We start from the raw sequence: 25,018 nt of genomic DNA, 5'->3' as shown, positions 1-25,018 counted from the left end.
AAGATTCTCCTTTTGTGACTTCATCTGTTTTTTGTTTGTTGTTTGTTTGTTTGCAGCTGCAGTGATGGTCCTAAATAGCATGAGTGTCAGCTGGAGTGCCCGGATCCAGATTTTCCTAACCTTTTGCAAGCTCATAGCAATTCTGATAATTATAGTCCCTGGAGTTATGCAGCTAATTAAAGGTATGGACTGAAAAATAAATGCTTTTTAAAGTACGTATCTGCTTTTGGTCTCTCCAGCATTAACTTTCGCTTGTACTAGCAGAATCCCTTAATTAGTCTCTGCTTGTGGATCTTGGAATCTATACTGTCATCTAATTGATATGAAAGCCTGCTACCATGAGGATGAGTTGGTATTTAGAGCTAAATGGCAACCAGAGCATTAAGACTGGGCCAAGCAACAAAATAAGGCATCAGTGAATTCTCTCTTGATGTAAACTGTTTGAAGTGAAAACTCAAAATGGGAAAAAAAATCTGCAGTTAAACTTGAAACTAGTTCAGTGACAGAAATGAAGATTAAAGATATCTGGATCGTAATAAAAGATGATCAATAATTCCTTTCCTTTATGGTTACTATTCTTTTTACCTTAAGAATGGAATTTCGGCAGGGAGACAGATGAGGGAGTAGCAGTTCTAAAAACCAAGTATTATGTGGCAAAAATGGTGAATACTCAGTTATCATTGTTACATTATTTTTAAAAATATATATTTTATTGATTTTTTACAGAGAGGAAGAGAGAGAGATAGAGAGCTAGAAACGTCAATGAGAGAGAAACATCGACCAGCTGCCTCTTACACACCCCTTCTGAGGATGCACCCGCAACCCAGGTACATGCCCTTGACTGGAATCGAACCTGGGACCCTTCAGTCCCCAGACCGATGCTCTACCACTGAGCTAAACCAGTTTTGGCTTTTGTTACATTATTTTTTAATGTAAACTCTGCATTTTAACAGAAATGTAATAGCGTTTTCTGGGAGTACTTGCCTCATGGAGTTACTGTTTAGTAAGAAACCTGAGATGGCAGAGGGGGTGATGTCATTTTGAGTTTTAGTTGTTTTAGGGAAGGAGGCACATGCAATAGCTTGGGTTCAGGGGAAAGTGTTGGAAAGGAAGCAGGCCCAGGTGAGCTATTTAATTAGCAATGGGCAGGATAGTAGGAAGTAACTAGAAAAGTGAGATGCAATTGTAAGGGAGTGACCTATAACTTGAGCATGTAAAGTATTTAATGTTTACATGGACATTGTCAGTTCCAAGAAAGGGAATTTATTGGGAAGTTTAATGAAGTTGCAGAGGAATTACACAAGGCAAAAGATATGCCAAAATTCAGCAAAATGGGTAGAGGCATTCAACAATAACAAACGGCAAAAGGTCGGGGGAAGGGATTTGCTGTTGTCCACTGAATGAGCCCAGCGGGAATTCTTAGAGGCCTTCTGACTAAATGTTTGCATTCAATCCAGCAACCTTGGCCTTCGCAGAATAAACACAACAAAGAGAAGACAGGAGCTGGCTCTCCTCATTCACATTGGTCTCCACAGAGCTGGCCTGCTCAGATTTCATCTGAGCCGTGAGAAATGTAGGGAAAATGATGTTTTGTTGGAGTTTTCTTTTTCTGGGCTAACTCTTTAGTCTTCTGTAGGGAACTTCTTCCATTTTTGGAAAGTATAGAAACTCTGCATCATTGACTCACTTTGGGTCTAACTTAGGTTCCAAAAGGTGATATATCATCCTTGAAAACAAGATTTTTCTCCCTCCCTTTATCTTTTATGGTGTAATGTATGACTGTAGTCAGTTTTTTACCACTTAAATGTGTGTGAGATGAGAGGAGGTTGCCCAAATACTACTGTGTTGTAGATTCCTTGAGAGCAGAAGTCATGAGATACCTTTTGGATGCTTCTCAGCACTTTACACTAGAATGATCCTTAGGATAAAATCTTATAATATCCGAGTTTAATATGACCAGGCTTCCTCATATATCTAATCTGAGAAATGCCCTGAGAATATTACTACATTCAAAGTAAATTTTAACATTTTGGAGAGCATTCTTAGCAGGTATATTTACTCTAGTACTGTAGAAATGGTGATTTTCTTTTTCTCTAACTAGATCATATATTTTCCATATGAATTTGAAACTCCAGAGAGAAAAATGGTGTTTTTTGTTTTGTTTTTACTAATTTAGATAAGCATTTATGTCTATTCTAATCAGATCCCTAAAATAGTCCTATGGTCTGTTTTTACTTATGAGGATGTGTTAAGCTTTCCTATGAAGATCATGACTTCCATCTCCCTGAGACCTCTCTGATGCGGTCGCAGTATCCCTGGGGTTCAGCAAGGCCTCTCTTCTGTAATACTCGCAGAAGGCACTTCTTAGGATCTGTGCTTGGGACCTGATCTTTATTACATTTGGTTTCTCTTACTGATTATTCAGTGTTATTAGGAATTCTTAGGCCAAGGAGACCACAGATCATGATTAAAAAAAAAAAATACAATAGATGTTTTTATCAGAGTTCCAGCCTTTATAGTTCCCACTTATGCGGAAGAGGTGTTTCAGTAAAACAGGCATTTCTGAATTTACTGTATCATTTTAAAACAAGAGCTAAATTTGGGAATTAGAGAAAAATCATTTAGTGTATAATTCAACATTCTCCACTGTTGAACTCAAAACTCACACATATTATGTTGATATATCTGTTGTTGTTGGGCAATCCAGGCAGCAACTGAGAGGGTTGAGGAGAAAGGGTCTCATATACCTTTAATTTACTTAGGTAAAGACCAGTTTTGAAACGATGTCATTCTTTCTATTAGAATAATCTCATTTGTTATTTGCTTTGGGGAAGAGACTTTTTTTTTTATGCTTCACTTTAGCTACTGTCTAACTAAATTTGAATTCTTGACTTTTAGTTATTATCCAAAAGACATACAAGGAAAGGGCCCATTATGATTCACAAAGCAGAGAAAAATGTGATCAATAAAGTGTGCAATTCACATGCTGATGCAAAATTTGTTGAAATGTATCTATTTTAAAGTTCGGTATAATTTCTTTCCAGTGTTTCTAGAAGGAAACCATGCCATTCTCTAGAACAGCATCAGCGGACTTTTTGCATAGGGCCAGATACGAAATCTTAATTTTGCGTGCCGTTTGGGCTCAGTCACAACGACCCTACCCTGCTGTTTTAGGGTGACATTAACCATAGGCTGGCAGTGTCAACCATAATACTAGTGGCCTGGCTGCACTCCAATAAAAACTATTTACCAAAGAAGCTGGGGTGGGAGGAGTGGAGCGAATTTAGTTGCAAGTGTCTAAGGAACTACAGGGGAAAAGCAGGAAGTTGAATATCGTAAGAATGTGATTCAGGGCTTTCTTGCCACCTCCTCCTTGAGAATAAATCATTGATATTTCTTCCCAAGCATTCTATTATCTTCATTTTAAAGAATTCTGTCATACTCCTATAAACTGTAGGTTAGCAAAGATCCTTTAATCTTCACTCATGGTCAAACTCTGTCAAGAGTAGAGGCACGCTCAAATAAGGGATTTTAAAAAAAATACCATTTTTCTCTCTGCTATAATTTTATTAAAAGAGAAGTATAAAGTAATGTTAGTGGCGATCAATATACTTTGTGGACTCTATCTCTAGAATGAATACAGTATTAATAGATGACATTGGCAATGGGCAGATGGTAATAAACCTAGACCCGAAACAGTATAGTTTTTACCCAATCTCCTCAGCCCCCTCCTCATGTTTATGAATAATAACATTCTTTGAAAAGTCTTCAAATCTTTTTCTTCTCATTGCAGGGCAAACACAACACTTTAAAGATGCCTTTTCAGGAAGAGACGCCAGTATCATGGGCTTGCCACTGGCTTTCTATTATGGAATGTATGCATATGCTGGCTGGTAAGTGCCTAACTGTAGATGGTAGTGAGTCTGGTTCATTAACTCCTTCTAGTGCTTCAGTTTATTGCCAAGCAAAGTGCTAGGCAAATGTGACAACCCAGTGCCATTTACTTTACTTGACTTGAAGAAGAGGGCGTGGCTCCTTCCACCAGGCCCATTCCTGAGCATGTAACTTAATGCAAATAGAACTGAGGCTCCCAGTTGAAGTGACCACTAGATTGAGCCTAAAGTCATAAAACAAATGCTGGGCCTTACGAACCAGTGCAAATCACTTGTAAGTGTGGATCAGAAAGGACATATAGTGCCGGGAGATATTGACCATTGCTGCTTTGTTTGTCCCAAGGCCTTTCAGGGGTGTTTGGAAATAGCGACTGACTTTTCTCCACCTTCCCATGAGAAATAAATAATGCAGATATAGAAATAAGTAAGATGCTCCCAGGAGGTAAAAGGCATGGAAGGAGAAACCAATAATGAAATCAGTTGTGCTAACTAATCTGTTACATTTTTTAAGGGACCTTACAAATTCCTTAAAACGTTCTCAACATTTGAAAAGAAAATATACAGCCAGGTTCATAAAAATCACCAGGCCATGGAGATGCATTTCCTTTGAGGTACTTCTAACTGTGGTACCTTCTGGGGGAAGCACTGGAACTTGGTATCTGTGCCTTGTTTTGCTTAGAAATTTGAATAACAATAACCATGGAGAAGAGTGGGATTTTTCCTAATTTAATTTTATTGATCTAGTACAGTGATTTCCAACCTTTTTCATCTCATGGCACACATAAACTAAATTTTGTGGCACACCAAGAAATATATATATATTTTTTGCTGATCTGACACAAAAAAAATAGATATAATTTTGATTCATTCACACTGGACAGCTTTTGTTGTGTTGGCTGTTACCATTTTTTTTTTTAATTTGATAACTAAGAGAAAGAAGTCAGTGGTCCTGACAAAATAGTCAGATATTACATGTTTAAAAAAATTTTGTGGCACACCAGTTGAAAATTGCTGACCTAGTAAGATTTAATTGAAGCGATTTTAGCTAGAAAGCCCAATAGGTAGAAAAGTATAATTTAAATATCAAAATTATTGTAGTCAAATTAAATTGTACTGTTTTGGGGTGATTAGTAGCAATATTTCTTTTTTCTTATTTATAGAGCTAATAGTTATACAGGTTTAGCTGTGAGAATGTTCTATGAGTCTAAAAATATCAGGAAACCATACTAGTTCAAAAATTATGTAAATACATTTCAAACACAAGTACAATTTTCTTCGGTTTCTTTAGTTTTTAACATTTTACCTCCCAGCTAATGCATGGCATATAAAAATATATTTCCAAGTAAATGGAGTGTTTACCCTATTAATCTCATTGAGTTATGAAAATATAACAGCAGAGGAGAATTAGGAGAAAACAGGAACTTAACTTAAAATTTTAACATGGCTTTTTGCAGCAAAATATATTTGAAGGTTGTTAAAAGACTATAGCTCTAAGGAATCTAGCATAAAATATTTGCACATTACTGGAATACTTTTATATCCGTTGTGTGTAAGCATTAGTCTTGAATCCCTCAGTATGTTGAAGTCCTTTTAATTTGTGTCCAAAGCACAATGTGGTGCTGGGCAGAGAAAAGAACGGAGTTGTGATCACAGGGTTAGCACTGGAATTAACTATTCTGTGGCTATTCAGCCGGGATCAGAGCTCCGGAGCCCTGGGGCATCAGCCAAGCTACTGGGAAGGTCACTAGGAGACACCAGCACGAAGTGGGGCGGTGGCAAAAGCTTTCAGCTAGAGCCAAGTGCCTGGAGCCTGGGAGTATTCAATCAAGAATGTGGAATGTGGAGATAGTCACAAGGGAGATTTGATTAATTCTATTGAATGAAGTTTCTTTTGCTTGTGAGTACGATGCATCTGTTCCCACGGAATATTAAAATATTATCCTACCTAGCTCACTCCCCGCTGCTACCAGCACTGAATATTCAGGTCACCTTCTTTATCTGGAGCAAATCTCTACTTCTGTAGGCTTTTGAGGGCTGATAGATTTCTTTATGAAGACAGATTCTTTTCATGTTGAATTATCTTATTACTTTAATTTTTGTTTTTTTTATTTTTAAAAAACTATTATTGATTTCAGAGAGGAAGGGAGAGGAAGGGAGCAATAGAAACATTAATGATGAGAGAGAATCATTGATTGGTTACCTTCTGTATGTTCCACACTAGGGATTGAGCCCACAACCCTTACATGTGTCCTGATCTCCTGATTCATAGGTCAATGCTCAACCACTGAACTATGCCGGCTAGGCTATATTTAATTTTATTGACATCGAACCCAAAACGTTACTCTTGTTAAAATGATTTAAAAGGACAATGTAGGTGATACAAACAACCGTGATTTAGCACTTCATAAAGTGGGCAGTCTCCATTCTCAAGGGTCCACAGAAACTGCACAGTGGAGTGGCAGGCAGGAAGCTTTTATTGGATAAAGAATAAGGAACAAAGAAGAGAAAAGTAGAAAATGAATAAGGAGCACGGAAATAAGTATAGAGCCCAGCATTGGCTTGGTATTGGGGGACCCAAACTCCACGTTGGGCCTAAACACTTATCTCCATACAGTCTGTAGGGCAAATGGGGTTTACATGAACCTTTATCCTTTTACCCATATTATCCTCATGTCTACTCCCTGTTTTAAAGAATAGGAAACTGTTGATTTTCTTATATTCTTGAGGATTCAATCATCGTTCTGGAAATGAAGGCCAGGATTTTAAATGAAATGTCATCTGATACAAGTGGCTTAGGTAGGGGACAGATAAAGTAACTATATTTCGATCACAGGTGGTTATGCCACCTGAAAGCTGCTTTGTGGACAGGCAGAAATAGTCTGGTTGTTAATCTATGGCCATCAGCCTTAGGGAAAAAAAAATGAAGCTGTGTTTAGAAGAAATAGTCTGTTGGCTTCAAGTTCCTGAGGAAAAGTTAATATCTGGATATAAATGGAACAAGAGGGAGACTAAAAGAGTTCCCAGGGAGAGGGGTGTTTATTAATTTTTCAGATGTGATCCTTTCTCTCTGACCTCTCTCTGACTTTCATGAGATATTTACGAGACCGGGTTGTGGAATTATAAATAAATGGGGCCCTAAATGAGCCTCCACTCCTTCCGCTGCTGTGACAGTGTTGGATGGTGGTGGTGGTGGTGGGGGTAAGCATGGGAACATTGCACAGAATTAAGAAAGAAGCTGCAATTGCCATCAGAACTCAACCACCTGGGGTGTAAGAAAAGGCAGCAGGAGCCTGGTTGTCCTGGAGGCCCGGGTCCGCTGGCAGTTCACCTCCCGCGTGCTAAATGGGAAAAAGACACTGCCAAACCTTGGCTGGGAGACCATAGGATCTTGGCTGTGAGGAGTGCAGAACCTTTTTAGAATGATAAAAACTCCTTCAGAGAAACATGATGAGGGGGAAAGAAATCATTAACCCAGCCAGGTCACAGAGTTGGGTCAGAACAACTTTAATATTTGTGCCAATGTCTGTATTCAGAGAAATATGCCTGCCTGTTTCCCTTATGGCCCAGGGGAGTTCAACCAATTTCAGCCTCATACCTGATCCAAAGCTAAATATTGGTTGGTGGGATTTTTTTTTTTTTTTTTTTTTAAACTACGTGATAGAAAATAGGTTTTCAGTGTCTTTTTTTCTTCCTTTTAAATCCTATCCTCAGTGGATTTGGTCTTTCTAAAGCACCTGTGGGGATTATTTTGTACCATTGTGTCAAATCCCATCTAAAGAATAAGATTCTTTTTAAAATAATTCACATGGTTGGGTACTGGAATGCATTGTCAGCATTGCTGTGCCTTTTATACACAATCGTGGAAAAGCTGAGACAATAGACCTTGTGAACATTCTCTGGAGGCCTGAGGAGATGTGAGGCAAAGAGGATGCTCTGGACTCATTGCTAGAGGCCAGGAGAACATAAAGGTGTATTTCCCGTAGGATGGGAAGTTTGGACAAAAATAAGAAGCTTTTTTTCTCTTCACCCCTACCCTGCCCCAAGCCTTTTCCTTGTCTCTAGTCTCTAGAGCCATGACAAATATTTGAAATTGTGTTCTTTTTCATAAATATTTCCTTTCTTGCTTTAACATTGTTGGGAAAGACATTTCTAAAACTAATGTTAAGACAGAACTGGTTGATTTTTATATGAGAACCCTGGAAATATTTCTTCGTTTGTATGCTTTTTTTTGTTTTGTTTTATTTACATTTTCTTTCTGTACTTCCTATTGCCTCGGGCTTTTAACAAACACATTAAATCCCTGAGAGTGCATATTCCAGATGTAAGTATTGATTGCTGCTTGCCTTCCTGCTATAACTACAACCTCTATTTTTAAAATGTATACTTTGGTCATTAAAAGACATCTTTGGCTGCTAACTTGAAAAATGTTTTTATTGATTTATTTTTTTTAGAGAGAGAAGAAGGGACAGGGATAGAGAGATGGAAACATTGATGAGAGAGAAACATCCATCAGCTGTCTCCTGTGTTTTGAACCTGCAACCCAGGCATGTGCCCTGACCAGGAATCGAACTGGGGAACTCTTGGTTCACTGGTCGACTCTCAACCACTGAGACACACTGGCCTGGCTGGCTGCTAACTTTTTATTTTTATTATTTTTTATTATTTTTAATATATTTTTATTGATTTTAAAGAAGGAGAGAAACATCAATGATGAAAAAGAATCATTGATTGGCTGCCTCCTGCACGCACCCTACTGGGGATTCAGCCACAACTCAGGCATGTGCCCTGATTGGGAATTGAACCTGAGACTTCCTTGTTCATAGTTTGATGCTTAATCACTGAGCTACGCCATCCAGGTAGGTTGCTAACTTTTTAGATCAACATTATCACTACTGTTTTCTAAGCTATTTCCACTTAAAACATATCTTTAGGATATTAGATACCTTAACCTTGTTAAAATATAAATTTATAAAATAAATAATTTCAAGAGTTTATTTGAACAAAAATTGATTCCAATTGGGCATTTTCCCATATAGCAGATAGAAAGGTGCTCCAACGAACTGTACAAAATGAAAGACTTTTATAGGTAGAAGGAAGTGGGAACAAGAAAGTTAGGCTACACAAAAAAGTAGGTTGGTTACTGCAAGGTTACTTACCTGTCTATAGGCAGATGGCCTAACTAGTTATGGTCAGATGATTCCTGATAGACTGGTTTCAGATTCCATTTCTGAGAGAGCTGGAACTGTAATTAAGTCTCCGTTTGGTGACATGAGACTTAGCATAAGTGACTCCATTGGGGGCCTGTTGTCTTGTTTTGAACAAGCATGAGCATTAACTACCTGTTTATTAATTTAGATAAGTGTATTATAAAGATGGAATGTGACAGGCTTTCTCATCTTTGTTGAAGTCTCAAGAAAGTTGAAGTCCAGCCATTTGGTTTTAGATTATGAAAAGTTTCTACCTGTGACCCCAGGCTTTTGTGCAACTAATAAATTGATATTTTACCTCCTAAGGAACACTAAGAGAGCAGAAGGGTACGTTGAAAATATCACTTGTTTATTTTGTGGAAATTTCCTAACCTATGAAATGAAGAGGTAGAAAGGTATTTTTCTTTATATGTTCAGCTTTCCCTATTATAAACCCTTAGTTTTCCCACCTTCATGATCCAGTTATCTATGTATGTATGTGCATTTGAGGATGGAGTCTGCCTCAATGTTATATTTTGGGACCCTGAGAGGAAACTACAGGACTTTAAAGGGTCTCCAGCATTCCTTTAGGTTGGAAAAAGAAGTCATGTATGCAAGGTGGTGGACATTCCCAAATGAGACAAGCAGGGTCACAAAGTAAAAGAATCCTTAAATTCTTTTGGGACATACTTTTAGGGCAATATTTGCAATCCTATAGAACTTGAAAATGTAATATGTTTGCCCAGAATGCTTTTGTCATGTAATAGGCCCAGAAAAGTGTGCAGGCCTTGAGAAATATTCTAAAAGTTCTGCTCTTGCCTGGCCAGAGTGACTCAGTTCACTGAGTGTTGTCCTATGCACCTAAAGGTTGTAGGTTCAATTACCCATCAGGGCACATAACCAGGTTGTGGGTTTGAGCTCTGATTGAGGCATGTGCAGAGGCAGCCAATCAATTCCTCTCTTTCTTCCTTCCACTCTCTAAGCATGTCCTTGGGTGAGGATTTCAAAAACAAGTTCTGCTCTTTAGTTATCAACTTTGTATAATGCCTAACAATGTTCCTACCATTAGCTGCCTAAATATACAAAAAAGAAAAATAGCAACTTCAGAAGCTAGTGACTTTAGGTTGCTTGGTAGGATGCATACTGGAAAAGAGTGAATTGAAAGGGACACGTGTGAATTGAGAATTTATTATCTTTTATCCCATTTCACTTCCCACTTGTAAGCCTCTGTTTATATATAGAAAGCTGGTTCCCTAAAACTGAGCATTGTCTTGTCATACTTCTATTGCCCTACTAGTTTTGATAAGACTTGACACCACTACTAAAGTCTGGATTCTCCGAAGCCAAAAGCTGTGTGTACTTAAATTCTGTCCTCACTCCCGTGACACACTCAGTGCTGTAGAATACTCAATCATGGGTTACTCAGGCCTGGTGCTCATGTGCTCTACTCTGTCTGGGATGTCCTTATACCACTTCACCAGGGTAAATGTTAAACAGTTTTGAGGACTCAACTGGGCCGATGCCTCTTCTAAAAAATCTTCCCTGACCTGCCAATCTGGGTTAGACCTGCCCTGGCTCCCATTTCGCCCAATTTGCCTTCCAGCATTGCCCCCTACGCTATATCACACTATTTTATGGACCATTCTATAAACCACAAGCTCCTTGAGGACAGAGACTAAATATTTTCCGCTTTCATGTCCCCAGTGACTGACACAAGGTAATCTCATCTGTTACTGGAGCAGATTTTAAAAATGGTAGGAAGTAGTTGGCAGTAAACATATATCCACCCTATGATCCAGCGATCTTATTCTGAGCATATAACCAAGTGAAATGAATGCATAGACATGTACAAGCATATCCATGGTGTCTGTATTCAAAATAGCTATGAATTAGAAGTAATCCAAATGTGCATCAACAATAGACTGCATAGTGCTACATTCATTCGATGAATAGCAACAATGGAAAATACTAGATCACTGCTACACACAATATGGATGAGAATCACAAACACAAAGGCCAGCAAAAAAAGCCAGACACAAAAGAATAAACATTGTAAAACTGTTATACAAGCAAATATGCATCTGCTGTGATGAAATAAGCAAATCTAATCTATGGTGATAAAAGTCAGAACAGTGGCTGCCTTTGCAGGAGAGTGGAGGAGAAGGTATTACTGGAAAGGGCTACACAGTTGTGTAAAATTCCATCTTTACTCATTAAGATGTGTGCACTTTACTGTTAGTACGTTATACCTTTATAAAAATGTTAAATAAAAATGAACTCCATCAATGCAGTTTAATAGGGAAATGATTTGCAGGAGCTTTTGGCTGTGGAACATTTTCATCATACTGTAAGTGTTTGCTTATAAAGTTTTCATAATTCTCAGGTTGATTTTAAACATTTGCACAATATACAGGTGGCATGTTATAGAAATGTATACGTGAAACCTATATAATCTTATTAACCAATGTCACCCCAATAAATTCAATAAATAAATGAACAAATTTTGAAACTTTGAATTATGATCATAAAATATATTAATTGCTTATAATTTGTATCTTTTTAGGTTTTATCTCAACTTCGTTACTGAAGAAGTAGAAAATCCTGAAAAGTAAGTAGCCATATTTACTCTGAAATACTTATGAGGAATACATGTAAGGCTATATAGTTGAAATGTAGACCTCAAGAAGAAATTTAGTGTGGGCTAATCAACTTTATTCTTATAATAATTATAATTTTCTTAGGCAGATAAACTTTATTTGATTTTATCATAAACTAGATGCCAATAACTTTATTGCATCTTCTACAGTTGGCACTAAATTATAGAACCTGAAAGCATAAAAGAATAAAGTTATATTTTGGTAACCTATTTTATACATCTATACATATACTTAACAGGGATTTAACAGGGCCTTAGTTTCACACATTGATAATATTGATGTTTCCATATATATACAAATATTGAAGGACAATTATGTATTAATTCAGTGTTTTTTTATTGCAAAGAAAGTTTTCACCAAAAAAAAAAAAAAAAAAAAAAAAGAATACTAATAGTATCTGCCTCATTGGGTTGTAGAAATGAGTTAATGTGTATAAAGTACTTAGATTAGTGACCATTGATTTTTATTCTCAATACTAGAGGCCTAATGCATAAAATTCGTGGTCCCTCAGTCTGACCTGCACCATTTCCAATCTGGGCTGTCCAATCTGGGATCCCTCGGGGAATATCCGAATGCCGGGTTAGGCCCAGTTCTGGGGATCAAGCCTAAACTGGCAGTTGGACATCTCTCTAATGATCTGGGACCTCTGGCTCCTAACTGCTCACCTGCCTGCCTGCCTGATCACCCCTAACCACTCACCTGTCTGCTTGATCACCCCTAACTGCCTCTGCCTCGACCCCTGCTGCCATGGCTTCATCCAGAAAGACATCTGGAATGATGTCCAGAAGGTCGTTTGGCTGTCCTGTTAATTTGCATATTACGATTTTATTTTTACAGATAATTGTTTGGTTGTTGTTACTATTATTATGTCCTTATTTTAGGAGAAAGGTAAATATTACCCAGATAAGAGTGTTTTCTATATTTAAATATCCTAAGCTGTTCTTTTTCTTCAGTGTTTTTGGCAGAAATATGAAAAAATTATTTCACCCCATATTGAAGCTTGTTCTTTAAACTTTCAGCATTAAAACTGTGCATTTTATGATCTCTCCTATCTTGTGTACAGATTCATTGAATTTTTATATTTAGAGAAAATAAACTTGCATTTTAAAAGAGAAACATTAGCTATAAGAGTTTTATAATAAATTAAAAGTAACTATCAAAACTGATGTAGACTAAGCTTATTATCACTGGTTACCTTGGATGAAATATTTTCATTTTCTGGAACTCATGGTTCTGAAAACTGTGTTAAATATTCCTAAACTACTTCTATTTTGATATGATATTTTAATGTGTTTAATTAAGGAACTTCTCAGGAGAAATTAAGTAAGAATCTTTGGATTTTTTGGTCAAGATAATGAGTAACTATTGAAACTTCAGTTGAAGAAAGACCTGTCTATTACCATTTTTCTTTCATACTAAATATTCGGATATTTAGTTTTTGCATGGAAGACTTTGCATAAGACTTAGCCAACACATTTATTTTCTCAAAATCAGAATCCGAGATAGCCACAAAATCCCCTTAATGAAAACTACTGATTAAATTTGTATTATGCATTATTTATCAACCAAAGAAATTCAGGGTTTTGAGCAATTTATTCAGTGTATTAAATTAAAAAAAAAATAGCATTTCCCTGCAATGTTGACAACCAGTCCAAGTCTTTAAAAAATAAATCTTATTTTTTTAAACACAAAGAATGCTTTGGGACATATTCATGGTTGAAAATAGAGAACAGATGGTAAAATTATGTGGACCTATTCCAGATGTGTAATTTGTATTATTTTGTAGGTCGACACAGCTCCAAAGTGCTTTTCGTTACAAGGGAGAAAAATTATAATTTCATCTCCTTTGTGACGTGCCAAGATAAATGTGTTTCCCCAACAGCCGCAGTGCGTGTGTCCAGGTGTTCGGCAGCGCGCAGCTCTCTGGCAGCTGGTGAAATGAATCATCAGCTGCAGGTACAACACCTTGTAGTATCCTCCTCCACCTAGGCAATAAATTTTGCCTTAAATTGTGACCGAATAGAAAAAGTGGTCATTACTTTAGTCAGTGAAAATGTGATATTAGATATGTTGAATGGCGAATACGGTTTCGTGATAACTATTGACAATCCTTTATATATATAATTTAACATTGGTGAAAATCTCTCAAATTACCTAATATTACTTTATAGAATAATTTCTTAACTTCTATTAGGAGCATGGCTTATGGAACAGTTTTGTAAGTGTTATAGCAAGTGAGAGATAACCTGGGAGATTAATATCATCAAAATAATTGGTTTGTGACTTCTTATTATCTCACCTATTCTTAATAGCTTATGAAACACTAATCCTAAAATTTGAGGCAAAATCCCTGCTATATGATTACCTTTATAATGTTAAAAAAATGTTCCAATGATCTTCCTTATAATGTTTTCTTCTCTAAAAGCAGCTTTGGACTGTAGAAGTAGCAATCCTTAAGAGACATTTACCATTTTTATGTGAAAATGCAATAATATCTTTGACATTTTCCAATAACATAAAAATGTTGCATTTAGTAATTATCTATAACATGGTGACTGGCTCCATGAATGAATATATTAAAGTAAGAATAGTGTGTTGAGGAGCATTAAAAGTCCAAAGTGATAGAATCCCAATGAATATCTGATTTTTAAAATAATATTGCTCCTCCCCTCAATGAAGTGTGTAGTAGTTATGATTGCTAATGAGTACCTTTGCTTTTAAAAATTGAAATGTTTTTATTTGCAAATCTAATAGGTTTTGCCTATGATATTACTTTTGTGGCGACTGCAATCCATCATTGTTCAAAAAGTTACACAGTGCAAAGAACATATTATTGAGATGTATAATGTTTGTAATCCTGCTCTCAGATTGATAAATCATGTCTTATGTTGATGAAAGGCAAGAAATGAATTGCTTTACTTTGACCTTGGGAGTCTGAGATTAGTCGGTTTGCCTATTAGCCTTGTTTCGGTGTTCTTCTCACTTCATTTATTCCTTCTGTTCTGAAGAGTTGGAAATAGTAGACTTGGAGGAAGTCAGTAAAGCTTGATATCATCAGTCATTTTTGAAGAGTAGGCTATCAACATGCTCTGAATAATCAACTTTAATAGGAGGTTTAAATAATCAGAGTGTCATGTTTAATTAATACTATGCTTGCTGCCAATTTATATTAATTGATGCCTGAAAGTCATCACATCACACCTTGTACCAATGATAACTATAAAGGAGAGAAACTTGGGTTGGGAAAAATGCCCAAAGACATTTAAGACAGTGTGATGGTATCAAACTGGTTCATAAATGGCCCAGCATCATGTTATTTTCATTCAGTTCAGATGTTGCATGCATTCGTAGTATATGTGTTTTTATCCTTATCAACTTGTATTAAGCTAATGTAAAGGTACCTATAATAATAAAAGCATAATATGCTAATTAGACTGGAAATCCTTCCAGACGTCCTTCCAGATGACCTTCCAGACAAAGCCAGGGCTGCGAGGGAAGCTGGTGCGAGCAGCTGGGGGAAGGAAGGCCTACTCTTGCACAATTTTTGTGCGTCGGGCCTCTAGTCTATACATATATAAAAGCCTAAGTGACTGAATGACCAAATGATCATTTGACCAGTCGCTATGATGTGTACTGACCACCAGAGAGCACCACTAAGCTGACTGATGGGCACCAGGCACTGGGCTTATGGCTAGCAAGCACAGCTATAGCAGTGGCGTGAGCCTCCCACCTCTGCAGCAGTGCGCTACTGAGTGGTGGTGGCAGGTGCAGCAGGGCCAGGATGAGCAGAAGTGGCATGGGGCTGGCCGGGGTTTGGGCTCCTCCCTGGCTCCCTGCCATTTCGTGTACTACTACATCCCTCAGGGAATGTCGGACTGCTGGTTTTGGCCCGTCCATGGCCTGTGGCATCAGGCCAAAACTGGCAGTTCAACATCCCCAGAGGGGTCCCAGATTGCAAGAGGGCACAGGTCAGGCTGAGGGACCCCACCAATGCATGAATCTGTGCACTGGGCCTCTAGTTTATTAATAATATTATATTTCTTATAGGACATATAAAACTATTAACCTGGTTAAAAACAGCAAAACAAAACAATTTAAAAATCTTGCCCAAATGTGCTGTAGTAAAGTTGTAGGGCAGCACATTAAAAGTTGAGTGAAAGTCGTTGATCTTGCATTTTGGCATTTTAAGGGTGCAGTTTTCTATGAGAGATAAATCTCCCTTTTTATGTGTTGTAGCTTTCTAACTTAACAGGTGCTAGGAAATAGCATATAATGTCTCAACTGTATATGCAGATTATAGCAACATTCTGTTTTTTATTTTTTAATTACAAAGTTATCTATCTACAAAGTTCCGAAAACTTCTAACATTTCTTTAACAAGAAATGTGGGCTCTTAAGGTATGGAAACTAATAATATGTGCTCTTAAGGTATGAAAACTAATTGTCACAAAAAGTTACCCATTGCAAAAAAAAAAAAAAAAAAAAAAAAAAAGCATTGTTAGAATATCTTAATATGTGACAGTACATTTCTTCAATTGTTGAAATCAATAATACCTAAATTAAATTCATTCTATTTGGTGCATTTTTTTTTCCTGGAAACAGAAAAAGTTTTGCAAATCAATTTTTAAATATGTTTCACAGCAGGAGTATAATTATACTGGTTGAGCCACTGAGGCATGCAAAAGGTTGAGATTTGGCCAGATGTCACAGAAAATAGATGATTCTGTATTCAGAGATCAAGGTTATCAAGTTACTTATTCTCACCTTTCCTCAGTTCAAATATTTCTCACTAATAGGACATGTGTTTATGTGTCCTGGGATCAAAATCCTTCCATTTCTCAGTTTTATATATCTATAAAAATACATTTGGTTGAAAAAGTTTGTTCATATAAGATTAATGTGCCAAATATGTGGTACAAAAATTATAGTATTATATTAAAATATTTTATCAGGCAATAAACAAAGAAGATAGCTAATCCTTCAAGTGATTTGTGGAAGTCATTTAGATTTTTTAATTTTTAAAATTTTAACTATTCTACATCCTTTTATGTTAGTTGTTTCTAAGTTTGAACTTTAATATTATTGAAATTTACATTTTGAGTGTTGACTCATAAACTCATTCTTTAGGAGCAATAATAGTGACAGATTTAATTTTACCCACTATTTTTGTTCTCTTTAGTTATCCATAAAATATTCAAAAATTTTCAGAATTAGAGGAGAATATGGATACTACCTAATCTAGCCTTTCACCACACGCATGAATCGCCTCTATAATGTCTTTAAACAGATACAATCCATAAACAATAAAATGAGACTCTGGCTGTAACTTCCTTGAATTGAACTACCAATATTTTCACTTGCACGTGATTACCAACCTGCTAATTTTTATGACCATTTCAAACTTTGATAAATTGTGGGTTGGGTGGCATGGTAGGGGAGGCCAAATGTCATGACTGTAATAGGCACAACACAAATGAGAAATTAAGTGACACACACTGGAGATAACAGAGTTGGAATCTGCTTAACTAAAAGGAAATACTTTCTACAATCAGAAGCAATAAGTACAGCTTCTGTTTTTGAGTTTACACTTTAGTAACTCCCTTAATTCATATTCTCATTTATGTAAATCAGCTGTCCTTCTCTATGCCTGGATTTAAAAGTTGATGGCTATTCCCAATAGGTGGCTCATAAATAAATTTTACGTTCTGAATTATATTTGGGGACAAACTTCTTAGATCACTAATCTCTAGTCTGTGGCCTGCTGGGTGGCATTCATTAAGATTCAGTGTTGTTTTAAGATTCTCACAAAAATAGGATAATATCCCATGTTGTTTATTATAGGCAGAGATAAGATGCATCAAGGCCATTACACTGACACTTGCCATGCACTGAAATAATTTTGATAGTTTTGTTCTAGTCATATTCAAACATTGACTCTGCTTATCGATCTACTCAGGAAATTGAGTAACTTCTGAATTTATATAGGTGCAGTAGAATGTGTTATCAGTGTAAACATCTGAAGTGAGACAAGTAAGGTTGAGACTTTCAAATACAGAAGGATTTCCTTCACTTTGATGAACTGTAAAAGCAGTCACTTTCTGAGTCTTTGAAAATAGGACTGGTTCAGGAAACCAACATTTGAATCCTGACCTCTTTTAACTAGCTGTTTGACCTTGGATAGACCTCTAAATTGCTTCTGAACTTGTGTTTACCACTTTTAAATAGAGGGTAATAATCCTTCTATTACAGTTCTCTTGGGATGGTAAGGATAAAATATGTGAAATTCAAAATGTTAATGAGCTTGACAGGCAATATACAAACACCCATCTGCAACCAAAACCTATGTTCTTCAAAGATTAGAATATTTCATAATCTTTGAAAAAAATTTAGAGGATTAGCATAATTGTTTTATGAACGTGGGTGCCTCTTCTACACACATAATCTATTAATCAGCTTGAAAAGTTGTTCTGCATCATCAGCAAAGTACCAATTATTAGTAGTTAAAAGGTTCAGAAGATGATGAGAACTGCTTTTTATTTAATAGTCTCTAACCTCCTTCAGGTGGGAATACACTCACGCATCATAATCAGAATGAATTTCTTGGCAGATTTTTTTTTTCCCTTCTCAACCAAATATTTCTATGCCCACACCCAAACTGTCATTCTCACACTGTTGACTGATGGTGCAGATATAATGGATGGGCGACTTGTACTTTCTCTGCAGTCACCTATTTTTAGGTTCACTATCTTACCAAGAAAGTCTATGAAATCTGACAAACAAGGTCTTGATCTGAGTGGCTGGTATCATGTATCTAAGCTGTTATTTTTATTTGTAGAAAAGAAGCTATTGAGTTGATACAAAACAAGAATACCAGTGTTAATTTACTCCCAAGTGGTTTCTATGAATTTTTGCTTAATTTAAAATTGCATAACTTTTATTAAAACCATCAATGGTATTTTGCAATCTGAATACTAGATGGATTACAGGGTACCACTTTTAATAATACAATATATTATTTCCATTCTTCAGTTGAGAAACCTGAAGCTCATAAAAGTGAGTCACTTCTTATGGCCATGCCAATAGTTCACAAGAAGACTAGGATTATAATCCATATTTGATTCAATGCATGGAATATTTGTCTGGCTCCAATGCTCATACTCTTTCCAACCTTCCAGTTTGTCTCTTTGGGAAGCAAAGCGAAGTGATGCATGGGTGTGCTAGGTAGTGAAATGACTGATTTAAGGAAGTAACTTTGCTATCGAAGAGGAAGTTGGAGGAAAAGTAGAACTCAGAAAGGTCAAATAGAGAAGTGAAGACATCTGAGACAGGGAAGGGTGTACCTCAAGCCAGGAACTGTTTAGTGGTTCCAGGGAATAATGTGTAAACTGCTGTCCCTAAAGCAAAGGATTGTGAAGAGTAGAAGACAAAATGGTAGTAATGTGTGGAAGCTGGGATATAGTGAACCTTAGCCTTCATTATAAGAGTTTTGGACCTGATCCATTGGCCAATGGGACAGGGTGTGGGGGGTTATGTTGCAAGTTTTGAGCATATGTGAAGCAGTGCAAGGGAAAGATGAACATGGTTGCATGTTCAGTAGATTTTTTGCTATTACATATATGCAGTTTAAAGGTAATTACAATCTGACAAGTTGCATTTCAATGTGTTTTTGTGTTTATTTTTAATAAACATAAATGTCATTGAAAAGCTAATTGCCTCCTAGAGTTGAACCATTGCTGGAGTCAACAAGGTGATATATCATGTGGCAGAGAATTCTGGTAAATAGCATCACACTGTCCCAGGCCAAAGATATGAGCTACAAAACTGCTTAGAGAGAGAGGATGAGTCAAAATAGTGTTCACATATTTTCTTCAAAAGCATCAAATTGTCTTGTTTTTCTATGAAGAAAATGCTATCATTTACTAGTATTCTGCATGCTAATCAGATTAAATTAAATGAGAAGAGAGTTTATTTTAGGGTAAAATGTATGTTCAAAAGTGTTGAAAGGGAATTTGGTTAGGCATTGGAATTCTCAAAAGAGATAAAAGGGATTATCATTTAGCTGTAATTCTTTAGATATGCAGGTTGAATAGATGAGGCAGACTATTGTGTGAGTTTGCTCCCAATTCTATAATATTATGGTTCTATTGTTAGGCTGGTGAATGTATAGGAACCAATGTGGGGAAGCATGTAGTACACAAGAGTGTCTGGTACTAGTAAGATAAAGGAAACCCTCAAGTTTTAAGGTCAAATGGAAATCCTAAATCAGAGTTTGGAAATATTTTCAATAAGATCTGTTAAAGATCTGACTTTTAAACATTTTGTATCCTAGGGCAGTGGTTGGCAAACTGCAGCTCGCGAGCCACATGCGGCTCTTTGGCCCCTTGAGTGTGGCTCTTCCACAAAATACCATGTTCGGACACGCACGCATAGTGCTACTGAAACTTCATGGCCTATGCACAGAGTCGGTTTTTCGGCTCTCAAAAGAAATTTCAATCATTGTACTGTTGATATTTGGCTCTGTTGACTAATGAGTTTACTGACCATTGCTCTAGGGCAGTGTTTCCAAAGTGTGCTACACGTACCCCCAGGGGTATGGGAAGAGTTTGGTGGGGGTACACCTTGCACCAGAGTTTGGTGGAGATATGCACTGCATCATGCTTAGCTGGGCCTAATTCTACATTCTCATGAGTACAAGGGATACTCAGCATTATGAAAATTATAGAAGGGGTACACATATGTCAAAAGTTAAGGGAAACACTGCTCTAGAGGAAAGGAGAAGAGGGAAATAGTAAAATCAGTACAGGACAAGAGTTGACCTGGGAGGCAACTGGCACTACCAGGCACGGTGTGATTCACCCACTCTGGTGTTGTAAAAAGAAATCCACACTCTTGTTAGGAAAGGGGCTCTGAACTTGGAGTCAAGTACTAAGGTTCTAGTTCTGGTCTGGAAATATTTAATTTTGTAACTTTAGCTACATCCTCTATCCTCTCCGAGCCTCCAATTTCTCAGGGACAGAAAAGGCATGGTAGAGTAGCAAATTCTGAGTCTCCTTTCAACTGACTTAATATGTGCTATGATTCTTGTAGATGACACACAAGTACCTGGTTTGACAAGCAGAAGATATTATTTTGGAAGCATGGATAAGGAATAGAAACATAGGTAGAAGATCTGTCTCAGGAGTTAAAAATGTCAAGAATACTGACACACAAAAGGGATTCTGTGGCCAATTTCTGGAACTCATGATGAATGGAAGATTATATAGGACCAAAGTTTTTTGAGTTACTTTAGAAATGGTAAGTTTGAAAGGATGCATGGGGCAATGAAGCCAGATTGACACCCCAGTGGCAAGGGAACTCAATTATTAGGTCTGAAGATCTAGGGTTAGACCAAGCTCTGGCATCTGATTTAGTGGGGTCACATTAAGTACTGGGTTCATGATAGGTGGAATGCACCAGGAAGAATACAGATATTAATAGACTTGTTAGGGCAGTCCGTAATGTGTGTGGTGATAAATCCTGGGTTCTTCTCACTGTTATTATCATATATACCTACAGAAGAAACAAAATTATTTACAAACCTCTGTGCTCCAGGATGTTCATACTAGCCTTTTAGTATGTCTCTACATACATATTGAGTTAATTGCCTATGCAAAGAGGTATCTTCTCTGATAGGTCGAAACATCTGTCTGTTGTCTCCTGTATACCCTCCAATCAGGATCAAACCGACAACCTGAATGTGTGCCCTGACTGGGAATAAGATTCACGGATGAAGCGCTTACCAACTGAGCCACACTAGCCAAAGATGATAGCTCTACTTTAAGCATTAGACATTTCCAATAGTCCAGTTAAGATTGCATTATTTATTTTTTATGCTGTCTACCTAAGGAAGGAGAAAGAGAGAGTTTTATATTTATTCTTTACCCAATGGTAAAGTGGATTCTAACATGCAATCTAATGCTTATTTTGCAACATTTATGTGAGAATTAGAAATAACATACTGATTGATATATCTGACAATACCTCGCTTATAGTTGCCTATGTTTTGGGTCTGAAAACCATTATGATGAAGTAAGGGACACCCTTATTTGAAACATTTACCATGGGAAACAGAAATTATCTCAGTCTCAGAGTGAGGCATTTCTAATCTCTGACATTTAGAAGTTGTTTTTTAAAAACATATAGTATGTCATTGATTTTTCTTTGGAGACAAGCTCATAGCTTTTAAAAATCAGATGTTTTTCCCAGGCAACTGTTTATTACTATGCCATATTCTCATTTTCCCCTTTTCTCATATTCCCTTTCATAAAATTTACATGTGGAACAGATAGGTAAAGCTATCTAGGACAAAAGCTTAACAATATTCAATACTATGCACATTAGTTGAGCATTTGGTGTTCAAATGCCAAGGCCACTGTTTTATACAGTAGAATGTACAATATTATATGGAAAATAGTTTATGAAATGAAGTCTATGGCATAACAGTAATATTTTATAATAAGTGAAAAACTAAAGTTTATAATATATAACACATAATGAGAAAAAGACTGAAAATTATAATGCACTAGAGGCCCGGTGCACAAAATTTGTGCATGTGTGTGTATGTGTCCCTCAGCCCAATCTGCACCCTCTCCAATCTGGAACCCCTCTCAACAATCCAGGACTGCTGGCTCCCAACCGCTCACCTGCCTGCCTGCCTGATTACCTCTAACTGCTTCTGCCTGCCAGCCTGATCATCCCCTAACCACTTTTGATTGATGCTTTAACTGCTCCCCTGCTGGACCAATTGCCCCTAACTGCTCTCTTCTGCCAGCCTGGTAGCCCCTAACTGCCCTCCCCTGCTGCCTGGTTGCTCCCAACTTCTCTCCCCTGCTGCCTGGTTGCCCCCAACTGCCCTTCCCTACTGGCCATCTTGTGGCAGCCATCTTGTGTCCACATGGGGGTGGCCATCTTTGACTTCATGGGAGCAACCATCTTGTGTGTTGGAATGATAGTCAATTTGCATATTAACTCTTTATTATATAGGATGATTTTTATCAGCAGTCATTTCTTGATCCTGGAGGATTGCTCACCATACAATGCTTTCTATAGACATGTCTCAGTTCCTCCAAAGTGTCTTTCCCATTGGCCTTTCATGACGCCACTTCTCCTTTCCTGGCATTCTACCATCATGTTCATTCTCTCAGGGATAGGATAGGATAATGTCTCTAAATTGTTTGAAATTTATGTGACCTGTGTAAACAAATAGTTCTCTACATATTTTTCTTCTTCCCATCACACATTAGCACGGCTGGCCAAGTTTATTAGTCTAATTCACTGTTACAATTAAAAACACAATGAACTTGACCTTGAAAGAATAAATTGCAAAGGCCTGGAACGTTAGAATAGGAAGTAGCCCTCAATTATCTGGCCCTTTCCTTGTAAAGATAAAGAAATTGAAGCCATAGAGATGGATTGATTTGTCTATATTTACAAGTTAAAATCCTGATTCCTTTCTAGTCTTCTTTTTAAATAGTTAGTGTTGTTGAATACAAATCTGAGAGAGATGGATATGGCAAGATTGTAGCCTTGAAATTAGCTGGAGGAGGAATGTAATCATTAGAAGTGACCTGTATGTCATTTAAGAATAGAACAAAACTGATTTTAAAAATGTTTAAAAGCATTAACATTTGCATTCAACTTTCTAAAGCTGTTATTCAAACACATAATGGATGAGGTTTGGCTAGCAGAATTAAATAATTTATTCCACGTCATTTATTAAAGGTCATTGGTTATAAGATTAAAACAGAAGCTTTATGATTAGGAAATGCTGAAATGATAGAATATTATCAGAAAATAGCTGCTTTTTATTTTCTCTAACATTTTTACAGATATACTTTAAATAGTTCAGATATCTATTTGGGGGGAAATATTTATTCTTTCTGTAGTGTTCTTGTCAAACAACCAGAATCTCACTTCCTATATTATGGCCTGAAGCAAGCAAAAGAGAAGTTGATACAGAAGACACGATTAACTTTGTTTTGAACCAGCAAATGACAAAAGAAATGAGTGAGATAGAGAGGAAGAGGAAGTCATGATTTGAAATCCTGTTTTGTAGCTGCCCAGGGTCTGGTGCCAGAAAGGTTAAATGTGTCTTAAATGTTTGGCTCTTTGGTCCCATAATGCTGCAATACTTGTCAAGGAGAGGTGATCAAGTTGCAAATGTTTGGAAAATGCAACTCCTAATTGATCTCAGTGATGTCTCTGGGTCTCGGAGCTGTTTTTCTTTATGCCAACTCACAGCCTAAACTCTGAAGTTACAGTGGGGAGGAAGCTGCAGTGTGGGTTCTTAGGTGTTTTTCAAACCGTCATATGTCTGATGCAAGCCTGTGACTAGACAGAGTGGGAGTTTCTTATTCTCCCCCAAATACGTAAATACTATTCCTGTGGTTGCCATTTCTATAGCAACTACAACTACAACCACAACTCCTGGGCCAATACCCTCACCTCTCAGCCCTGCCTGCCTAACTGCACACCTCTGATCTAGGGCCACCAAGAAGCACAAGATATCCCAAATATGTTTGTTCTCAGACACAGCTTGTTTATTTCATTCTTAAAGGGCTACAACATAAATCTCCACCCAATCATTGTGATCAGATAATCCATTCAGTAAAGTGATAGAAAGGGGAAAAAATTATGTATTCTGTACCCTAAAGGGGGAAAAAAAATAGTCAAAGTAAAACATGATGATTTTCATATCTTTTCAATAACAATATATAGCCTTTCTCTCTTTCTTTTGATAATAATAGGTGGTCCATTGTCAAGTGCCAAAACATGTAGAAGAAAATTAAAATTACCTATCATCTCATTTACACATCAAAGTACTCTCTGTTACTATTTTGACAGTTAGGTGCTTTCCAGTGTGTGTGTGTGTGTTTGTGTGTCCCAGTGACATGCATGAGAGCATTGCATTATAGTACTTAAGATAAATGTACACATGCACTTTCTTTATTACCATGGCACTATATAATATACTTACTTGTTTGTTTATTGTCTGTTACCCTATGAAGACCAGAGTCTCCTCTGTCACTTATTGCTGTATCCCCAGCAGCTTGAAGCTACCATGAAGTCTGCCCTGCCACCTATGTTTGCTATATCTCAGCTCAGCTTTAGCTCTTTTATTCATCTAGACCTAGCCTGCTTCTTTCACTTCATGTTATTCCATTTAATTTTCCTAGATCTTTAAAGTCTTAGTAAATGCCTTTTTATAAAATTGATTTCAGAGAGGAAGGGAGAGGGAGAGAGAG

At 37.0% G+C, this 25,018-nt stretch overlaps 1 protein-coding gene across 13 annotated transcripts in view; it reads left to right on the top strand.

Annotated features, from left to right (window-relative positions):
* The window catches only part of SLC7A11 (solute carrier family 7 member 11), a 156,701-nt gene that overhangs the window by 16,548 nt on the left and 115,135 nt on the right, over positions 1 to 25,018 (top strand). For all 13 annotated transcript variants that reach the window (XR_006740716.1, XR_004985544.2, XR_004985541.2 and 10 more), the window contains exons 4-6: positions 57 to 182; positions 3,794 to 3,893; positions 11,643 to 11,687. Coding sequence is in view for 8 of the 13 variants with exons in the window: in XM_045576780.1 (XP_045432736.1) it covers positions 57 to 182; positions 3,794 to 3,893; positions 11,643 to 11,687 (271 nt within the window). In the remaining 5 variants the exon portion in view is untranslated. The remainder of the gene's footprint in view (positions 1 to 56; positions 183 to 3,793; positions 3,894 to 11,642; positions 11,688 to 25,018) is intronic.

The sequence above is a fragment of the Pipistrellus kuhlii genome, unplaced genomic scaffold (assembly GCF_014108245.1).
Source record: "Pipistrellus kuhlii isolate mPipKuh1 unplaced genomic scaffold, mPipKuh1.p scaffold_m20_p_8, whole genome shotgun sequence".
In the NCBI taxonomy this organism is placed as follows: domain Eukaryota; kingdom Metazoa; phylum Chordata; class Mammalia; order Chiroptera; family Vespertilionidae; genus Pipistrellus; species Pipistrellus kuhlii.
This window is presented reverse-complemented; position numbering and strand designations above follow the sequence as displayed.